The 21,976-nt window shown below is 39.4% G+C and overlaps 2 protein-coding genes across 2 annotated transcripts in view; both read left to right on the top strand.

Moving 5' to 3' along the window:
- The first annotated feature begins 617 nt into the window (after window positions 1-617).
- The window catches only part of LOC117439121 (gamma-secretase-activating protein-like), a 47,424-nt gene continuing 26,065 nt past the window's right edge, over window positions 618-21,976 (top strand). The window contains exons 1-18 of the mRNA XM_071201795.1: window positions 618-1,083; window positions 1,876-1,946; window positions 3,053-3,109; window positions 3,204-3,273; window positions 3,584-3,631; window positions 3,719-3,807; window positions 4,320-4,389; window positions 4,562-4,611; window positions 5,512-5,637; window positions 5,748-5,804; window positions 5,912-5,958; window positions 13,385-13,470; window positions 14,477-14,554; window positions 14,682-14,759; window positions 14,939-15,031; window positions 15,996-16,158; window positions 17,614-17,704; window positions 19,550-19,619. Of these exons, the coding sequence (XP_071057896.1) occupies window positions 996-1,083; window positions 1,876-1,946; window positions 3,053-3,109; window positions 3,204-3,273; window positions 3,584-3,631; window positions 3,719-3,807; window positions 4,320-4,389; window positions 4,562-4,611; window positions 5,512-5,637; window positions 5,748-5,804; window positions 5,912-5,958; window positions 13,385-13,470; window positions 14,477-14,554; window positions 14,682-14,759; window positions 14,939-15,031; window positions 15,996-16,158; window positions 17,614-17,704; window positions 19,550-19,619 (1,432 nt within the window). The 5' untranslated portion in view covers window positions 618-995. The remainder of the gene's footprint in view (window positions 1,084-1,875; window positions 1,947-3,052; window positions 3,110-3,203; window positions 3,274-3,583; window positions 3,632-3,718; window positions 3,808-4,319; window positions 4,390-4,561; window positions 4,612-5,511; window positions 5,638-5,747; window positions 5,805-5,911; window positions 5,959-13,384; window positions 13,471-14,476; window positions 14,555-14,681; window positions 14,760-14,938; window positions 15,032-15,995; window positions 16,159-17,613; window positions 17,705-19,549; window positions 19,620-21,976) is intronic.
- On the top strand, window positions 11,481-12,837 carry LOC117439123 (gamma-secretase-activating protein-like). The gene is made up of 3 exons (XM_071201794.1): window positions 11,481-11,585; window positions 11,757-11,806; window positions 12,716-12,837. Exons 1-3 carry the CDS (start codon window positions 11,489-11,491, stop codon window positions 12,824-12,826), a joined length of 258 nt encoding a protein of 85 aa, XP_071057895.1. The 5' UTR covers window positions 11,481-11,488; the 3' UTR covers window positions 12,827-12,837.

Below are 21,976 nucleotides of genomic sequence, written 5' to 3'. Positions count from 1 at the left end.
TGTCCTTAAAGTATATTTTGATGCTGATATTGTTGTAATTCTCTTTAAATGCATGACTTTTAAGGCCAACTCAGTGGACATTTTTAAACGACAACCCCCCACTTTAAATGTTCTTTTAGTCTTTATTATTGACCTACCTTTATATTGTTTTATAGGTCTTAATCTTTTTATTTGTATTTTTGTTGTACCTATATGTTCACTTTGTTTTATGGGGTTTTATATTTTATTTTGTTGCATCGACTCAGTTGTCTTGTGTCTTATCTGTCAGAGAGAAACCATTATTTATTTTATTTTCATTATCATACATTTTACCTCCTTGTGTCTATTAACCTGATAAAATGTTATATTTTGCTGCATGTACCTTTTAAAGTTCTTAACAAATAATCCGAGGGGAATTTCTTGTCGTTTATTTTTAACTTGTGATGTGTCGCCATTTTGTAAAGCACTTTGAGCTGCATGTGTTGTATGAAAAGTGCTATTTTAATAAACGCTTTATCAGTATTATAATAATTTTTGCTTGTAATTGAGTATTTGAACATTGTAGAAGTTCTTATTTTACTTAAGTACAACATCTAAGTACTGTTTCTACCACTGATCATATGTGTCACCTGCCTGTGACTCCATTCTGAGGCTGGATGGTGCTCTCATTCAGCGGGACGGTGAGAGATTCCAACCCGCTTGACGGATGCTTTCCTCGGTTTATGGCAGCGACTCTGCTCATGGGAAGGGAGGAGCTTATTACTGGATAAAGTGCCATTTCCGCATGTCAATACATTTCTAAAGACAGGAGGAAGCTGTATGTGCACTACTCATGGACACTACTGCTTTCAGTTTCAGCAACAACTATCCAAAGTTCATGTAGTTAAATGGTCACATGATGCAGAGCCTGAACGCACACCGGCTGTCAGGTGCCAGGAGCCGCCTCTTCAGGAAATAAACTTATTCCGGAGTGTTTTAAATAAAGTAGGGATTTTCAACTGAGGATTGGTGCAAACATGCTGAAGTTAAAGCAAAAGTTTGACCTGCACAGAGATGTTGTTTCTGATATTCTGAGGAAAGAAGCGTCGGTCTGCAGAGTGAAAGGTGAGGCGTTCAGGTGTCGTCGGTACTCTTTAAAGTTTTGTAATAACTGAATAGCTTTGACTAATAGCTAGCGAACAGTGTCAGTTCAACCTGTCACTGTTATTAAAGAGCCTAGAGAGTATTTATCTACATGATTCATGTGTGTCATTGCTATGAAATTGCGTAATATCACATACAAAGTCAATTCATTTGAGCAAATGGAGCTTATAGAAACAATTGAGTGGCTAAAAGTTTGTAAATATATTCCAGTAGATGGAGCCATTTACTCCTCATACTTCCTCTGTAAATACGTTGTAAGGACACCAAAACAAAAGTTATTATTTCCTGTTAAACGTCCTAACTATGGATACAAGTAGGAATTAAAAGATACAAAATATATATATGGGGTTTCATGCTCTCTGGACTTTCTATCCAAAGACAATACAATATATCATTTATATTATTTATTTTCACTGTAGCCAATCTCAGTAGGCTACCAGTATAGGACTAAGAAAAAAGTCGTGACTAAGATGTGATTACAGTGGTAAAGTGATGCTTGGCAGTGGTGGTTCTGCAGGAAATGCACCAAAACTCATTCAGTCCCAGTGGTGGCACATTTATAGATTCCCTCAAAATACATTTGTCCCACACACCTCAGCTCTTTACACATGTATAATATTAATACGTTGTTATACACACTATATCCTCATCAGGCGTAACACTATATGTTCAGTGTGAGCAGTAGCAGTCTGCATGCTGTTGTTCAGACACGATGAGACGTATGGGTTCATAATAATGATGCTGTGTCTGCAGAATACTCTGGAGCAGTGGACACCCGGATCCTAAACATTGAGAGGGATGGAGGCATCCTTTACTCCTGGAAGGTACATTAATAGTGACAGCAATGCAAATGGAATAGTTTCCTTGTGGAATTGACTCATTAATCAAGTGTAATTAGTCTTAGCATTTCTTTTTTTAGTGCTTGTTCCAGTTTAGTTTACAGCCTGCATTGGTCTCACTTCTTTGACTCAGTATATTGTAGTATGTTAGAACACATTCATATGCATAGAGTTTAAAACTATTCTGTTCCAGCTGTCCACATCCCTCATTTAAGCCCCAGGGAGCTAAATATTAACCCCCCCATATTTTCTCCAACAGGACACCACAAAATGAAATAAAATTATATTTTCTTACATACAGATTCCTCTATGTTTCTGCTTGACATATTTTCATAAGCCTTGGGGTAACGTTCTGTGTGCTTAACTGTACTTCTCTGCACAACATGCATTTCTAATGATAGGCTCGCCGAAGAGTTTGCTAGGTTAAAGACAGTGGGCAGTCAAAGAGGAAGTAATCTCTTTTTTCTGTGAAAGGTTCACAGCTCCATGCATGCCTGGCTGCGCCTTGGGTTTCAGAGCAGTTTCCTTCCTTTTATTTAAAATCCTCTGAACCCCGAAATAGTGTTGAGTTGCTGGTTTGAAGTCAAGCAAGTCTAGTCTGGATAATCGGCAAGGTCTGCCGAGGTAATAAGGAGATCAAGCATGGCGGTCTACACAACAAAGAGGTTTTCTCAGTCTCGATTGGGAATATCCATCTCTGTAGTTTGATTGATTTAAAGGGGCCCTATTCTGCTCATTTTCAGGTTCATATTTGTATGTAGTGTCTCTACTGGGACATGTCTCCATGCTTTAATGTTCAAAAAGCTCTTTATTTTTCTCATACTGCCTGTGCTGCAGCCCCTCTTTTCACCCTCTGTCTGAAACCAGAGACCAGTCTGCTCTGATTGGTTAGCTGGCCGGCTCTGTTGTGATTGGTCAAGCGCTTAGAGATGTCCCGCCACTTAGCCTATCACGTACAATGTATTGGAGCGCTAGCTAATAGAAAACTTTGGGATTTTGACATGCACGAAAACATATAACACCCTAAAAGGAAAGGGAAAAGTGCCTCTTTAATGACCTACATGTAACTAGAGGGTTCCTTCTTTTGATAGGGAGCAACAGGGACTACCAGGATTGGGAAATTTGACTCCAACACCAAACAGAACAAGGTACTGTCTGTGTGTGTGTGTCTCCTTCAGATTTTGATTGTTGTGCTTGTGTGTGTTGGCATTTTCCCATGAGGCTGTGCTTTCTCTCCAACAGCTCCTGTACACATTTGACAAGCAGGTGTGTGTCAGCAGCTGCTCCCTGAACAAGGAGGAGACCCTGTTAGGTGAGCCTCTCTTACTTACAGATTAAATAGTTAGCAGCAAATGAGGCGAAACTCTGACCCTTAATTAGGCAATTAAGTGAGCGACCAAACTCGGGTCTAAATAATAAATTATCTAAGCGTCTAGGGAGCAGTTAAGTATCTCTATAACATTATTATTTTGCAACCCAAAAGAAGAATGGGAAGTTTGTTAGCATATTAATGATTAATGGTGCCAGATCATAGTTGAAGAGATGCTGATTTAGTGTAGAATATATATATATATGCAAATGAAGTCTCATGACCCTTGCCTGTGCTTTGTTTGCCCTCCCAGCTGTCAGCTTGGCACAAAACACCAGAGGAGAGGAGCGCCTCAAACCAAGTAACACCGAGATCTCTTCATCATAACGCCTTTTTTTTAAATTCCACGTTACCTTATTCAAATCATTTCTCATGTTGTGTCTTTTAGTATCCAAGTGTCTAACGCTCCTGATCGAGATCCATCCCATCAACAACACTAAAGTCCTCAAGGCGGTAGACTGCAGGGTCAAAGTGCAGGTACTGTGTGTGTGTGTGTGTGTGTGTGTGTGTGTGTGTGTGTGTGTGTGTGTGTGTGTGTGTGTGTGTGTGTGTGTGTGTGTGTGTGTGTGTGTGTGTGTGTGTGTGTGTGTGTGTGTGTGTGTGTGTGTGTGTGTGTGTGTGTGTGTGTGTGTGTGTGTGTGTGTGTGTGTGTGTGTGTGTGTCAGGAGCTGATGTTGCAGTTATTGTGCATCTGTGCCATATTCTTGTTACTGTTTGTGATTGTAATTTCCATTTCCTCTCTTACTCACTTAATCATGCTTTACATATCTCTCTTTCTTAGTTCTCTGTGTATTATTTACTTTATTAAGCCGCTGTTGGCTGCCCGTGTTCCTTACCGTGTGTTTCTCGTCCAGTTGCCAAACCGCTAATTTAAATAAATGCCAAGAATGTTTAAGGCCTGCATTAAAATATGGAAATCATCAAATAAACTCCTCCATCTGGTAGCTGTTGTAAACCGCGAGATGCTGACTCGTGTTTTCTGCCTCCAGTTCCTGCACGCTGAAACTGACAGGAGATCAGTGCTGGAGAGCCACCTGCTGCTGCTGACTGAGGACGGATGTGAGTGTGTCTGTGTGGGCGATATTTCACTAATCTCTAACGAAACACATCATCACATTTAGAGACATAATCTGTCTTTTTCTTACATTTTGAGGGGAAAAAAAAACGCCTTCTCGGGGACACATATAATTGAATACAGTTGTATTTATGTATATCCTTCTGTGTGTTTCAGATGTCGATCTCTACCATGTTATGCTGACGAAACAGGAGGGTTACAGAGTGGTGAGTTAGAATCTAAATTCACCACTTTTCTGTTTGTACTTTATCCAGATCCTTACTTATAAAGAAGTCCCAAAGGTGGCCCTTCAGCAAAGCTATGCATTGCATAGAGAATTTGTCTTGCCGGAGGGTTCTGTGCTGTTTTTTAAAGCTCTGAATTCCACAAATATCCAGTAAATAATAAGTAAATAGGTTGTGATTTGTTTACTAAACCCAGTGCCTTGAATATATGGTTCTACCTCATTATCCAGCCATAACGCCACGTAGGGGTGGGCAATATTGAAAAATATATTATCACGATATTTTTCAAGCAGTATCACGATAGACGATATATATCACGATATTTTTTTCATGTCGGTTATTATGGTTATTTTTCAAGTTACTTAACAGTACAAGCACCTACAAGGTGACAGAAACTAAAACAAAAAGGCGTAACAGACCAACATAGCATTTCAAGCTGGTTTTATTTCTGAAATGAATCCCTGAATGAACAATTCAACATTTTGATATGGCTTCAAGGCAGTTTCTCAGTATAAACATGAACTTTCTGAGGTAGCACTAGCAGTGAACATCAATAAACATGAAAAGGAGGGTAAAACATAACTAAGTAAAACATAAAACATCAATGAGGAAAAGTCAGTGCAAAACAATTAAAATGTAAACTTTAGACTTGAAGTGCAATAAAATACTTTAGCATAACTGAAGGGAAACGTTTTTTTTTTTTTTTTTTATCACGATAGATACGATATCTCTGAAAAAGCATATCGTGGAGACCTAATATCGTCACGACGATATATATCGTCATATCGCCCACCCCTAACGCCTCGTGCCCTTGTGGGGTTATTTGCATTAAGAATCCATTGTGCCCACAAAGCTGAATGTATTTGTGTTTGTGTGAACCAGGTGATGGCAAATCCGGAGCGTTTGTTAAAAACAGCAGAGAGGATCGTGGAGGACTTCTGCTGGCTCCAGTGGGACGGACACACACAACGAGTCTACTATCTCACGCATAGTGTGACACACCCTCAGGCATGTACTACTGTACTTGTGAGGACATTGCATTTTATAACATCATCTAAAATGACCAGTTTAGGCAGACTAGGTACGTTTAATAACTCCCTATCATGTGTCTTTCACAGGACAAGTTTCTCATGCGATGTGTGCAGTTTTACCCCAACCATAACTGCGAAACTATGGTGAATCATCTTGATGTCTTACACTTTAATAGATAACCAGTCTTTTTGCTCGAATCATATTCAAAATGTTTTGTTTTTAATGTGCTTTTAAAAATCTTCTCCCACAGTTGGAATTCCCATTAGAGTCTCCTGCTAATCTTTTCCGCACAGTCAAGTAAGGCAACCACTGCTAGCTTAGTATATTAAATATATTTTTCAGCAGTTATTTTATTCTATATTCTCAATTTCTTGATATGGTATTGTAATCAAAGGAGATAAAAGGATTTTCCTCACACTTCCTCTACTGTACAAGTTGCTCATGCTGAAAATATTTAATGTATTTCTTTATTTATATAATTTACTCAAATAAATAATTTTTCTGTGTGTGTCCAACAGCTTTGTAAATCTGGGGTTCGACCACTATCACCAGAATAGCCCAGAGCAGGAGCCCCTGAGGCTGAAATGAAGTGTTCACAAACATAATAGGTAACACACAAACATTGTTTCATGAATAATATTTCAGTCACAGATTTGTTCCCCCACCCTCTAGAGATGTAAATAAACTAACTTGTGGTTACAGTTCATGACTAATCCTAAATATGTTTGTGTTTTGCATTTCTATTTCTGAAAACAAGAAAGTAAGTTTTAACAGAAGTTATAATAATAACAATCGAATTATATGCACAACAAATCAGATTAGAAAATCAAGGCTGATTTTGTAATGAACAATTCCAGTGAATATTAAATAATCCAAAGATTGTTGGAAGAATTTGGTTTCAAAATGATTGTTCTGATCATGGGGAGGCTGTAGCTCAGTGGATAGTGCGCTGCACTTTGAATCAGGAGATGGGAAGTTCGAGTCCCACTGCGTCAACTCCTTTGGGGATTGCCCATAGTACTGAATTACAGTACTGAAGTCGCTTTGGATAAAAGTGACATATAATGTAATGTAATAATGATCACTAAAAAAGGCAAGTTGAATCCTGTGTACAGTATGGTTTATAATGTGTCACAGAAGTAAACAAAGGAGTCCAATGGAGGGGTTTCGAGGTGGGAGAAACACTCGAACACTCCCCATTAGCCTTTGCAGACCATTCACAAAAACCTATGTCACACACTAACGGAAAGGGAACACCCCAAATGCACAACAGGGCCGCTCTTTAAAATAGTCCTATGTGATTGCCATCAAAGGCACCAACAATTTACATTGTATTAGTTTATGTCACCCTCAACAAAAAGTAATGTTCAGTGTTTTGGAACAAGACTTTTCCAAATGATTGCATCTTTTCATATTAGAATTCAAACCTTGAATTACCATTTGATTAATTTATTCATGAGATTGGAGGCTTTGATTTCAAAACCAAATACGAAATCCGACTGCCTAACACCTAAATTTAATTTCTTATTGAACGTCATGCATGTTTTCACTGATGTTGCCCCACTGTGTGATCCCTAAGCTTTCTGTCCCTATGGTTTTGTCTTTAGGAAGCATGTGTGTGTGCTACAGCCAACATCTCAAAGCCAGACAGGAAGTGATCTACACTGTGCTTTTAGTCCACAACGGTGTGCATTCTCTCTGTTTACATTTTGTTTTTAAATAAACTCATTTATTTTTGCTGTCTCTATTCCTACGCTTCTGTTTTTTATCTTGAGCATATGCTGAGAAATTGGATTTTTCTTCTCCTCCTGCAGACTGCAGCAAGACGTTCAGAGTGTCTCTGGGCAGCGAGCAGAAAGCCACACATCTCCATCCGCTCTTCATTCCTATAGGTCATTGCACACACAGAAATGTAAAAACAGTCACACACACATGCCTCAGAATCCAATTCAGCTCAAGTGTGGTGAGAGGTTTACATGAATACCTACAAATGAGCGCATGTGTCCTCGGTCTGGTGTTGCAAACAGAATACTAATATAACAGGTGTATAAGTGAGGCTGTTGTTTTCTCGTAGGTTACCACATCCTGGTGTACCTGCAGGACCATTTCCTCCACTGCATCAACACCAGGCAGCAGGAGATGGTTGTCACTCCCTCTTTCTCTCTGGTGAGACAAGGTCTTTGTTCAATTAGCAGTTTGTTTACTTCCTTTCTCGTCCACACTACAGCCCCTTTTTCCCTGATTAGATTTCTTAACCTTCCGTCGTGTTCGTTTCAACTGCTCTTACATTAACACAACAACCATTAATCATCACCGCTTTTAATTTAACACCCGTTTAAGCTGTAAACAATGTCTCATTCTACTGGTTAGCATGAATAACTGGAGTACATAAACAAAGAATAGACACTGAAAATGTATTTGATTGTCTGATGGATGAACATCATGTACTGTAGGGTTACCCATACATTTCCTATGGTGGTCATTTTTAACCGGGAACATCATAGGTGTTACAAAGTTAACTAAACCACTCAAAATGTAAATGAAAGTGCTTACTGTATAGATAAGATATTACTTTATTGATGGCATTGTACAATACAAATTAGAAATAAAGTAGAAAATATACATATAATACAATAAGAAAAAGTTATTATATATACATCAGCAACGAAATATGTTCCATGCCTACCGTGGAGGATATCATAAGGCCTTGAGGCAATCAAATGTAAAACACATTATTTATGACTGATGAAAGAAGTCAGTCGATCATATTTGACCCAAGAACGACCGTAGGGTTGAACATGGATCCTGTACAAACACACAGCTTTCATTTTCAAATCAAATCAAGTTTTATTTATATAGCACATTTTTAAACGCTTTTGGTCGAGCCAAAGTGCTGTACAGATAATAAAAAAGACCCTACATTAAAGACACTTTACAGCAAATACAACAGCACAGTTGTGGCAGATATCGGTATGAGAAAACGACACCCTCTGTCCTTAGAGACCCTCACATCGTACAAGGAAACACTTCCGGAGAAAAACCCACAGTTTTAAAGGGGAACATGGGAGAAACCTAATTTAATTTGATTTGTTTTCTCTGTCTCTCCCCGTCTGGACGACCTTCAGGTCTTGATGTGGACCTGGGTTTGCAGTCTGAGTCAGCTGACGTCACAGTGTTGCACTCAGAGAAGAGTCCAGTGGGAGTGGTGTTGGACCTGGGCAGCGGCAGGATCCACGAGGCCGAGCTGAGCCCTGCCTTCCTGCTGAAGATCCTGCGAGCTCCTTCCAGGTGAGCGTGCTTCAAGACTTTATGAGGAAATAAATGATTCATGTCTATCAGGGTTAATGTTGCTATACGATGAGGAACTTGAGAGCAGAGGGAGGTATATATATATACAGCGAGCAGGTGGAAAGGAGAAGTCTTTTTTTTACGGTTATTTTGGAACATACACACCTGCAGTGTCTTGGGATAAACTGGTGCGAAATGTTCCTGTCTATAAATACAGACTATGGTTGAAACGAGCCAATTGCTAAGCCTCAAGAATCTACACAAGTATCTAAACAGCTCATCACCCTTCAAACACCCTTCAAGTGAGAAGTTGATCGAATGAGTCAAACTGACAAATAGACATGTCGCATAGATCTCTCTCTTTCCAATTTCTTTATCTGTTCTTGAATGTAATGTTGTCAGCTTTGCCGAACGAGCCTTACCCGATGTGCAAGTGCTGTAAACATGCATTACTTTTTAAAGCCAGCAGGGGGACACTTCACTGGTTGCAAGAAAAGTCAGATTGTCTCGAAGTCTATGAGAAATGTACCCTACGTCTCACTCAAATTATAACATCAAGGAATATTTTCTTAATGAGTTTATGGTCTAAATCGCTTCGTCGATGCATCATGGTTCTATTGAATTTGTTAATATTGGTCCGATGTGGATTAAAATAGAGAGAAAAAAGCAGAGTACGCTACGAATTGTCAGGTCGCTACCACAATGTTTTCAGTTCATGAAAGTTAATTTTAACATTCCGGTCTTCTAAAATTGTCTCGTTAATCTTTTTTTTCTCTACCGTCTAACGTCACTTCTGTTTCCAAAAAAACAAACTCGGCATTTCCAAACGTTGGCCAACGAACCAATGAGTGATGTCACGGTGACTTAAGTAGTGTACCTCAAGAGTACACTACACAATGTGTACATGTAATACACTACTCCCATACGCAACACGTCACGATTGGGTCCTCAGCAACATCCATGTATATAAGTGTGAAGATAATCGCATCCACACCACACACACACACACACACACACACACACCCACACACACACACCACACCACACACACACACACACACACACCCACACACACACACACACACCACACCACACACCCACACACACCACACACCACACACACACACACACCACACACACACACCCTATCACTTACAATGTATTGGAGCGCTAGCTAATAGAAAACTTTGGGATTTTGACATGCACGAAAACATATAACACCCTAAAAGGAAAGGGAAAAGTGCCTCTTTAATGACCTACATGTAACTAGAGGGTTCCTTCTTTTGATAGGGAGCAACAGGGACTACCAGGATTGGGAAATTTGACTCCAACACCAAACAGAACAAGGTACTGTCTGTGTGTGTGTGTCTCCTTCAGATTTTGATTGTTGTGCTTGTGTGTGTTGGCATTTTCCCATGAGGCTGTGCTTTCTCTCCAACAGCTCCTGTACACATTTGACAAGCAGTGTGTGTCAGCAGCTGCTCCCTGAACAAGGAGAGACCCTGTTAGGTGAGCCTCTCTTACTTACAGATTAAATAGTTAGCAGCAAATGAGGCGAAACTCTGACCCTTAATTAGGCAATTAAGTGAGCGACCAAACTCGGGTCTAAATAATAAATTATCTAAGCGTCTAGGGAGCAGTTAAGTATCTCTATAACATTATTATTTTGCAACCCAAAAGAAATGGGAAGTTTGTTAGCATATTAATGATTAATGGTGCCAGATCATAGTTGAAGAGATGCTGATTTAGTGTAGATATATATATATATGCAAATGAAGTCTCATGACCCTTGCCTGTGCTTTGTTTGCCCTCCCAGCTGTCAGCTTGGCACAAAACACCAGAGGAGAGGAGCGCCTCAAACCAAGTAACACCGAGATCTCTTCATCATAACGCCTTTTTTTTAAATTCCACGTTACCTTATTCAAATCATTTCTCATGTTGTGTTTTTGTATCCAAGTGTCTAACGCTCCTGATCGAGATCCATCCCATCAACAACACTAAAGTCCTCAAGGCGGTAGACTGCAGGTCAAAGTGCAGGTACTGTGTGTGTGGTGTGTGTTGTGTGGTGTGTGTGTGTGTGTGTTGTGTGTGTGTGTGTGTGTTGTGTGTGTGTGTGTGTGTTGTGGTGTGTGTGTGTGTGTGTGTTGTGTAGTGTGTGTGTGTGTGTGTGAGTGTGTGTGTGTGTTTGTGTTGTGTGAGTGTGTGTGGGTGTGTGTGTGTGGTTTGTGTGGGTGTGTCAGGAGCTGATGTTGCAGTTATTGTGCATCTGTGCCATATTCTTGTTACTGTTTGTGATTGTAATTTCCATTTCCTCTCTTACTCACTTAATCATGCTTTACATATCTCTCTTTCTTAGTTCTCTGTGTATTATTTAACTTTATTAAGCCGCTGTTGGCTGCCCGTGTTCCTTACCGTGTGTTTCTCGTCCAGTTGCCAAAACCGCTAATTTAAATAAATGCCAAGAATGTTTAAGGCCTGCATTAAAATATGGAAATCATCAAATAAACTCCTCCATCTGGTAGCTGTTGTAAACCGCGAGATGCTGACTCGTGTTTTCTGCCTCCAGTTCCTGCACGCTGAAACTGACAGGAGATCAGTGCTGGAGAGCCACCTGCTGCTGCTGACTGAGGACGGATGTGAGTGTGTCTGTGTGGGCGATATTTCACTAATCTCTAACGAAACACATCATCACATTTAGAGACATAATCTGTCTTTTTCTTACATTTTGAGGGGAAAAAAAACGCCTTCTCGGGGACACATATAATTGAATACAGTTGTATTTATGTATATCCTTCTGTGTGTTTCAGATGTCGATCTCTACCATGTTATGCTGACGAAACAGGAGGGTTACAGAGTGGTGAGTTAGAATCTAAATTCACCACTTTTCTGTTTGTACTTTATCCAGATCCTTACTTTATAAAGAAGTCCCAAAGGTGGCCCTTCAGCAAAGCTATGCATTGCATAGAGAATTTGTCTTGCCGGAGGGTTCTGTGCTGTTTTTTAAAGCTCTGAATTCCACAAATATCCAGTAAATAATAAGTAAATAGGTTGTGATTTGTTTACTAAACCCAGTGCCTTGAATATATGGTTCTACCTCATTATCCAGCCATAACGCCACGTAGGGGTGGGCAATATTGAAAAATATATTATCACGATATTTTTCAAGCAGTATCACGATAGACGATATATATCACGATATTTTTTTCATGTCGGTTATTATGGTTATTTTTCAAGTTACTTAACAGTACAAGCACCTACAAGGTGACAGAAACTAAAACAAAAAGGCGTAACAGACCAACATAGCATTTCAAGCTGGTTTTATTTCTGAAATGAATCCCTGAATGAACAATTCAACATTTTGATATGGCTTCAAGGCACAGTTTCTCAGTATAAACATGAACTTTCTGAGGTAGCACTAGCAGTGAACATCAATAAACATGAAAAGGAGGGTAAAACATAACTAAGTAAAACATAAAACATCAATGAGGAAAAGTCAGTGCAAACAATTAAAATGTAAACTTTAGACTTGAAGTGCAATAAAATACTTTAGCATAACTGAAGGGAAACGTTTTGTTTGTTTTTTTTTAGTTTTTATCACGATAGATACGATATCTCTGAAAAAGCATATCGTGGAGACCTAATATCGTCACGACGATATAATATCGTCATATCGCCCACCCCTAACGCCTCGTGCCCTTGTGGGTTATTTGCATTAAGAATCCATTGTGCCCACAAAGCTGAATGTATTTGTGTTTGTGTGAACCAGGTGATGGCAAATCCGGAGCGTTTGTTAAAAAACAGCAGAGAGGATCGTGGAGGACTTCTGCTGGCTCCAGTGGGACGGACACACACAACGAGTCTACTATCTCACGCATAGTGTGACACACCCTCAGGCATGTACTACTGTACTTGTGAGGACATTGCATTTTATAACATCATCTAAAATGACCAGTTTAGGCAGACTAGGTACGTTTAATAACTCCCTATCATGTGTCTTTCACAGGACAAGTTTCTCATGCGATGTGTGCAGTTTTACCCCAACCATAACTGCGAAACTATGGTGAATCATCTTGATGTCTTACACTTTAATAGATAACCAGTCTTTTGCTCGAATCATATTCAAAATGTTTTGTTTTTTAATGTGCTTTTAAAAATCTTCTCCCACAGTTGGAATTCCCATTAGAGTCTCCTGCTAATCTTTTCCGCACAGTCAAGTAAGGCAACCACTGCTAGCTTAGTATATTAAATATATTTTTCAGCAGTTATTTTATTCTATATTCTCAATTTCTTGATATGGTATTGTAATCAAAGGAGATAAAAGGATTTTCCTCACACTTCCTCTACTGTACAAGTTGTTCATGCTGAAAATATTTAATGTATTTCTTTATTTATATAATTTACTCAAATAAATAATTTTTCTGTGTGTGTCCAACAGCTTTGTAAATCTGGGGTTCGACCACTATCACCAGAATAGCCCAGAGCAGGAGCCCCTGAGGCTGAAAGTGTTCACAAACATAATAGGTAACACACAAACATTGTTTCATGAATAATATTTCAGTCACAGATTTGTTCCCCCACCCTCTAGAGATGTAAATAAACTAACTTGTGGTTACAGTTCATGACTAATCCTAAATATGTTTGTGTTTTGCATTTCTATTTCTGAAAACAAGAAAGTAAGTTTTAACAGAAGTTATAATAATAACAATCGAATTATATGCACAACAAATCAGATTTAGAAAATCAAGGCTGATTTTGTAATGAACAATTCCAGTGAATATTAAATAATCCAAAGATTGTTGGAAGAATTTGGTTTCAAAATGATTGTTCTGATCATGGGGAGGCTGTAGCTCAGTGGATAGTGCGCTGCACTTTGAATCAGGAGATGGGAAGTTCGAGTCCCACTGCGTCAACTCCTTTGGGGATTGCCCATAGTACTGAATTACAGTACTGAAGTCGCTTTGGATAAAAGTGACATATAATGTAATGTAATAATGATCACTAAAAAAGGCAAGTTGAATCTGTGTACAGTATGGTTTATAATGTGTCACAGAAGTAAACAAAGGAGTCCAATGGAGGGGTTTCAGGTAGGGTTTCGAGTGTGGGAGAAACACTCGAACACTCCCCATTAGCCTTTGCAGACCATTCACAAAAACCTATGTCACACACTACAGGAAAGGGAACACCCCAAATGCACAACAGGGCCTCTTTAAAATAGTCCTATGTGATTGCCATCAAAGGCACCAACAATTTACATGTATTAGTTTATGTCACCCTCAACAAAAAGTAATGTTCAGTGTTTTGGAACAAGACTTTTCCAAATGATTGCATCTTTTCATATTAGAATTCAAACCTTGAATTACCATTTGATTAATTTATTCATGAGATTGAGGCTTTGATTTCAAAACCAAATACGAAATCCGACTGCCTAACACCTAATTTAATTTCTTATTGAACGTCATGCATGTTTTCACTGATGTTGCCCCACTGTGTGATCCATAAGCTTTCTGTCCCTATGGTTTGTCTTTAGGAAGCATGTGTGTGTGCTACAGCCAACATCTCAAAGCCAGACAGGAAGTGATCTACACTGTGCTTTTAGTCCACAACGGTGTGCATTCTCTCTGTTTACATTTGTTTTTAAATAACTCATTTATTTTTGCTGTCTCTATTCCTACGCTTCTGTTTTTATCTTGAGCATATGCTGAGAAAATTGGATTTTTCTTCTCCTCCTGCAGACTGCAGCAAGACGTTCAGAGTGTCTCTGGGCAGCGAGCAGAAAGCCACACATCTCCATCCGCTCTTCATTCCTATAGGTCATTGCACACACAGAAATGTAAAACAGTCACACACACATGCCTCAGAATCCAATTCAGCTCAAGTGTGTGAGAGGTTTACATGAATACCTACAAATGAGCGCATGTGTCCTCGGTCTGGTGTGCAAACAGAATACTAATATAACAGGTGTATAAGTGAGGCTGTTGTTTTCTCGTAGGTTACCACATCCTGGTGTACCTGCAGGACCATTTCCTCCACTGCATCAACACCAGGCAGCAGGAGATGGTGTGTCACTCCCTCTTTCTCTCTGGTGAGACAAGGTCTTTGTTCAATTAGCAGTTTGTTTACTTCCTTTCTCGTCCACACTACAAGCCCCTTTTTCCCTGATTAGATTTCTTAACCTTCCTGTCGTGTTCGTTTCAACTGCTCTTACATTAACACAACAACCATTAATCATCACCGCTTTTAATTTAACACCCGTTTAAGCTGTAAACAATGTCTCATTCTACTGGTTAGCATGAATAACTGGAGTACATAAACAAAGAATAGACACTGAAAATGTATTTGATTTGTCTGATGGATGAACATCATGTACTGTAGGGTTACCCATACATTTCCTATGGTGGTCATTTTTAACCGGGAACATCATAGGTGTTACAAAGTTAACTAAACCACTCAAAATGTAATGAAAGTGCTTACTGTATAAGATAAGATATTACTTTATTGATGGCATTGTACAATACAAATTAGAAATAAAGTAGAAAATATACATATAATACAATAAGAAAAAGTTATTATATATACATCAGCAACGAAATATGTTCCCATGCCTACCGTGGAGGATATCATAAGGCCTTGAGGCAATCAAATGTAAAACACATTATTTATGACTGATGAAAGAAGTCAGTCGATCATATTTGACCCAAGAACGACCGTAGGGTTGAACATGGATCCTGTACAAACACACAGCTTTCATTTTCAAATCAAATCAAGTTTTATTTATATAGCACATTTTTAAACGCTTTTTGGTCGAGCCAAAGTGCTGTACAGATAATAAAAAAGACCCTACATTAAAGACACTTTACAGCAAATACAACAGCACAGTTTGTGCAGAATATCGGTATGAGAAAACGACACCCTCTGTCCTTAGAGACCCTCACATCGTACAAGGAAACACTTCCGGAGAAAAACCCACAGTTTAAAGGGGAACATGGGAGAAACCTAATTTAATTTGATTTGTTTTCTCTGTCTCTCCCCGTCTGGACGACCTTCAGGTCTTGATGTGGACCTGGGTTTGCAGTCTGAGTCAGCTGACGTCACAGTGTTGCACTCAGAAGAAGAGTCCAGTGGGAGTGTGTTGGACCTGGGCAGCGGCAGGATCCACGAGGCCGAGCTGAGCCCTGCCTTCCTGCTGAAGATCCTGCGAGCTCCTTCCAGGTGAGCGTGCTTCAAGACTTTATGAGGAAATAAATGATTCATGTCTATCAGGGTTAATGTTGCTATACATAGATGAGGAACTTGAGAGCAGAGGGAGGTATATATATATACAGCGAGCAGGTGGAAAGGAGAAGTCTTTTTTTTACGGTTATTTTGGAACATACACACCTGCAGTGTCTTGGGATAAACTGGTGCGAAATGTTCCTGTCTATAAATACAGACTATGGTTGAAACGAGCCAATTGCTAAGCCTCAAGAATCTACACAAGTATCTAAACAGCTCATCACCCTTCAAACACCCTTCAAGTGAGAAGTTGATCGAATGAGTCAAACTGACAAATAGACATGTCGCATAGATCTCTCTCTTTCCAATTTCTTTATCTGTTCTTGAATGTAATGTTGTCAGCTTTGCCGAACGAGCCTTACCCGATGTGCAAGTGCTGTAAACATGCATTACTTTTTAAAGCCAGCAGGGGGACACTTCACTGGTTGCAAGAAAAGTCAGATTGTCTCGAAGTCTATGAGAAATGTACCCTACGTCTCACTCAAATTATAACATCAAGGAATATTTTCTTAATGAGTTTATGGTCTAAATCGCTTCGTCGATGCATCATGGTTCTATTGAATTTGTTAATATTGGTCCGATGTGGATTAAAATAGAGAGAAAAAAGCAGAGTACGCTACGAATTGTCAGGTCGCTACCACAATGTTTTCAGTTCATGAAAGTTAATTTTAACATTCCGGTCTTCTAAAATTGTCTCGTTAATCTTTTTTTTCTCTACCGTCTAACGTCACTTCTGTTTCCAAAAAAACAAACTCGGCATTTCCAAACGTTGGCCAACGAACCAATGAGTGATGTCACGGTGACTTAAGTAGTGTACCTCAAGAGTACACTACACAATGTGTACATGTAATACACTACTCCCATACGCAACACGTCACGATTTGGGTCCTCAGCAACATCCATGTATATAAGTGTGAAGATAATCGCATCCACACACACACACACACACACACACACACACACACACACACACACACACACACACACACACACACACACACACACACACACACACACACACACACACACACACACACACACACACACACACACACACACACACACACACACACACACACACACACACACACACACACACACACACACACACACTTCAATATTAGTTGGATGTAAGAACAACTATAGCTTGACTCATTGCCAGAAATGTCAACCATCATGCTCAATGCGGACACATCCGGGGGCCCCTGTCGGTTATTTCACAACATTTTGTTCTTTTTTGCTTCATTCATTCATAAATCCCACTTTTAAACGGCTCATGTATCACACTGCTGTACCCAAATGTTGGTTGTCTGCCTGTGCTTCTGCTGCGTGTTTGAATGTGCTTATGTTGTATAAAAGTTAATTTGCTGTATCATGTCACCCGTGTCCAAGGTGTCCCAGCAGCAAGACTGACCCTCAGCGCATGGCCGCCCTCCACTGCCTGCTGGTGTACCTGGGAAACGACCCGAACCTGGAGCTGAAGGTACACAAATGGAAAAAAGACAGGAAAGGAGATGGGAGGACAAAAGGGTTGACATTTAGCATCAGGTCACCTTTTTTACCTTCAAAATAAACACATCGTCTGGACCCACAATAACCCAAAAATTGATTTTAATAAAACAAAATCTGACAGAGAATGCACTCACCATTGATGAATTGCATGTTCCTTTCACTGCAAGGTGCTTTCATGATGACAAAGTAGCAATACATTGATTAAGGCAGCTTTTCTGCACTTCTGTGTGAACTCGGTAGGTGTCGACCTTGAGGTGCGCAGGTGGAGGGAGGAGAAAGAAAAGCTGTAATAAAACATTAAAGGAGCGCACACATATGGACAGAGATCAAACGGAGCCAGACAAGGAGAGAGAGAAAAGGGCAAATATTTTCCTGGAAACAGCGCTGACTATGACTCAGACGTCCCCGCCGTCCTGATAGATTACAATACATTCTTTCTTTAGAGGTTAAATGAGTCACTTAGCTTCAGGAGTGCAGATAAAAAAGTGATGGACAGTGTTATTGTTCGTTATTTTAAGATAATGCTATGCACATTATGTTGATTTACTTTTCTTTCTCTTCACACATATGTTATGCAGAATGTTTTCTGATATTTTTCATCGGAGGAATGGGCTGCATAATATAAGGTTTCACTCTAACTCTGAGATTTGCAGAGGCTCTCTTGAGGACATCTTTATTTGTAATTGAAACATTAGTATATCAAACAATAGAGTGCCGCAGTGACGCGTCCTAAAACCGGGAAGTAAACTCCTTCCGGTTCCTTCGACAAAACGCAATGCAATTTCTCCATAGGGTTTTGGAAAATAGCTGGAAATCAGGTCTGTGGTTGAGACACATTTAAGAGACGGATCACGTTTTGTCCAGCCGGATAATCTCCACATGTCTACCCTACTTTTATAATTTTCTAATCATAAATCTAGTCGCCAGAAGCTAAATGCTAGCGTTATGCTGTAAAGGAACTACAGCAGGGTCACTGCTTCAACGTCACGCCGAATACATTTTTTTAATGGCATGATATTCAAAACATGTTTTTTGAGGAATAGCTGGAATATGAAATGATAAAAAAAATGTAATTACAAAGATACTCTAAGAAAACCACCTCACCGGGTCAAAAAGACCCACTTATGCATCTAAGGCAGGGGTGTCAAACTCAATTTCATCGCGGGCCACATCAGCATTATGGTTGCACTCAAAGGGCCGGTTGTAACTTTAAGACGATATAAAAATACATATATAAATATATCATATATATAAAATAATGTGTTATATTACATCATTGCCTCTGCATTGGATTATCATCGGATAGGGTAATGACTTCATAATTAACTATGTCTGAAAGCAGAAGTCTTTTCAGTGCGTATGTCCCAAAATGATTTAAAAAGAAAAGCCAAATTCTGGAGAAAAAATAAATAGAAGTGACATTTTGAAATAAAAATCTAATTCTGAGAAAAAGGAATTCTATGAAAAAATGCATATTTTGAAGAAAAAAAGGCAAATTCTGAGAAAAAAGTCATATTTGAGATGCATTGTGGGACATGTAGTTTATGGGCAACGTGCTTCTGTAGTATGTAACCGTATAATAAACATATTATATTCTTTGAAAGCTCTTGTGGGGCCACATACAATGAAGTTGCGGGCCGAATGTGGCCCCCGGGCCTTGAGTTTGACACCCCTGATCTAAGGGTTAAAGAAACGGTTCATCTAAATTGGAGCACGAATGGATGTAACGGGGAATGTGAGAAAATAACAAAAACGACTACAGTATGTTCTGCATCTCCCGCTCATTGACGCCCGTCTCCTGCGTGTCTCCCTCCAGATCACCGAGTGGCTCTTTGACAACGTGAACGCCTTCGACTCCTTTGATCAGATCCAAGAGTTCATTCTAGGTCAGTAGCAGCCGAAGCATCTGGGACACAAATCTGCTCGGTTCCACTTCTTCTTTTCACGCTGTCTCCTTCTGCTTGCGGTTACCAGGCTGCTTACATCTCATCTACACACAACTGGATTCTTTCATCAGCTCCGTTTGACTATGTTTCTCTTGCAAACTTGTGCCAGAGTCGCAATTAGAGACCTTGGGAGAAAAAATATGATTTAGTCCCGGAGCAGAAACACATTTCAACGCAGTGTTGGCACGTCACAAAGTACATTCACTCGAGATCTGCACTTAAGTACAACTTACAGGTATTTGTACTTTTCATTTTGTGCTTTTCTCAACTATATTTTGGAAGCACATTTGGTTGACAGCTTTAGTTCATAGTGACTTTGCAGGTTCATATTTTTTACAAGATATGTAAATCAACTAATGAATAATGTACTATCATGAATTAAGATTGCTGGCAGTAAAAAAAAAAAAGGCATTACCAGCTGTGGCATTTAAATAATGACCACATTAATGCGTCATTAATTACAATCCGGTAGTATTCAAATATATCACTCCGAAAATGGCCATTCTGCATATTGATTACTTTTAGTTCAGCTACTTTAATTTCTTTTTGGATGCTCATACTTTTGCACATTTACTGGGATGCAGGTGTATTTCTACACTGTGGTATTAATACTTTTACTTACTTAAATATTCGAGTACTTATTCCACCTCTGTTCAAATGCCCCATGATGTCTGCTTGAAGAAAATATAAGAGTACATGAAATTAATTTCACATTGCTCTAGGACACACACCGTCCTAGAGCATCACATTATATATACTGTAGGACAGTGGTTGTCAAATGGGGGTACCCCTAGGGGTACGTTGGAGTACTGTAGGGGGTACGCGGACCCCTAGGGGTACGTTGGAGTACTGCAGGGGGTATGCGGACCCCTAGGGGTACGTTGGAGTACTGCAGGGGGTACGTGAGATTTATTTTATGTTAATTTTTTTTTTAAACGCGAAGTGTAATAACTGCAGTGGCCTTCCTGTCAGAATAACAAAGATCCTCAGTGAAGCACAAGCCCATGTTTCTCACTACATTGTAAGTACAACTTATTAACAAGATCAGTTCAATGCAACTAATGTCGTCTTAGTGTTATTGCATGATGTTAAAATTTGTTTGCCATGAATTTAGTGATGGATTGTAAACATTTGAAATGTAGCATTTAAGTGTTTCTGAGTTACAATGTTGTTGTTTTAATAAATCAGACCCCGATGGTGCAGCGCTGTGCTGTACGTCTTTATATAGGCATTTCTTCCCTAACAAATAGTTTTTGCGCTGATCAGGGGGTACTTGGCTGCATTTTTTTTTCAAAGGGGGTACATTATTGAAAAAAGTTTGAAAATCATTGCTGTCGGAGCACCTTGCGGAATACATTAGCATATTATTCAAGCTGCTGTCACTACTAGGTCTAATACACAGAGGTCCTATTAAAACAAGGGTTACTGTATATGAAGACAATTATGTTGGCCTCATAAATAAAACATAAGAAGCCTGTGCTCACTAATATATCATAGTGAGTGTGGTGGGATTTAGTGGGTAAGAAAACTGACAAAAGCCTGTTTCTCAAGCGGTGAATAATATAATGAGATACATTGTTCAAACACAGAATAAAAAGACCGATGTCTTCATGAAACATCCTGTAATATCTCTGTCGGACTTATCGTAGAATAGCATCTTTATTAGCTACTCCACAGAAGGTTTAATATTCGCACACGACCGATCTGGATGTTCAAGCTTTACTCTGTTTAACTACCGACAAACGATGTCCTTCCTGTCAACATTCGGTCTGCTGTGTGAATAACATCAGCCGTATTGACTGCTTAATCCTGAGGCTAAAATAGGGAGAGTAGCCACAAATCCTCCACATTAAACTATAGTGGATCTGGATCGGTCTGTCTCACCAACAAAAAAGTATTTGTTTGGATAAAGATGGCTGATCCACGTCTTGAATAGACACAGACATTCTCTAAACTGGAGCAAAGTACGGTTGAAAATGGAAATCTTGCCTCAAAATATAAAGCACTTTATAAAACCTATTACGTTGTGTCAAACTAAATTCATTATGACATGTTCAAAGGAAAGGTCAGACTTCCAGACGGACAACACTTCAGGAGCAGCGCTAAGGAAAGTGATTGATAATCTTAAATGTGACAATCAGGCAGAGGTTGTACTTTATTTTAAAGATCCCCTCCACTCAATCATGTGTTTTCGGTAATAATACCCCCTGAAATGTCTGACCTTGACTATACTCGCTTGTATTTTTGCAAAGAGTCACTAGAGAGCTACCGAGTTTACATTAGCATAGTGGCAGCAA

This window comes from Pseudochaenichthys georgianus, chromosome 23, assembly GCF_902827115.2.
Source record: "Pseudochaenichthys georgianus chromosome 23, fPseGeo1.2, whole genome shotgun sequence".
Lineage (NCBI taxonomy): Eukaryota > Metazoa > Chordata > Actinopteri > Perciformes > Channichthyidae > Pseudochaenichthys > Pseudochaenichthys georgianus.
Note: the sequence above shows the minus strand (reverse complement) of the source record. Positions and strands in the feature narration are given on the sequence as shown.

Excerpts from the sequence above, each read along its gene's own strand:
- LOC117439123 (XM_071201794.1), top strand. The coding sequence starts at position 11,489 with ATGCTGACTCGTGTTTTCTGCCTCCAGTTCCTGCACGCTGAAACTGAC. Across the intron at positions 11,586-11,756 it reads GCTGCTGACTGAGGACGGAT|ATGTCGATCTCTACCATGTT; the intron begins GTGAGTGTGTCT and ends TGTGTGTTTCAG. Across the intron at positions 11,807-12,715 it reads AACAGGAGGGTTACAGAGTG|GTGATGGCAAATCCGGAGCG; the intron begins GTGAGTTAGAAT and ends TGTGTGAACCAG.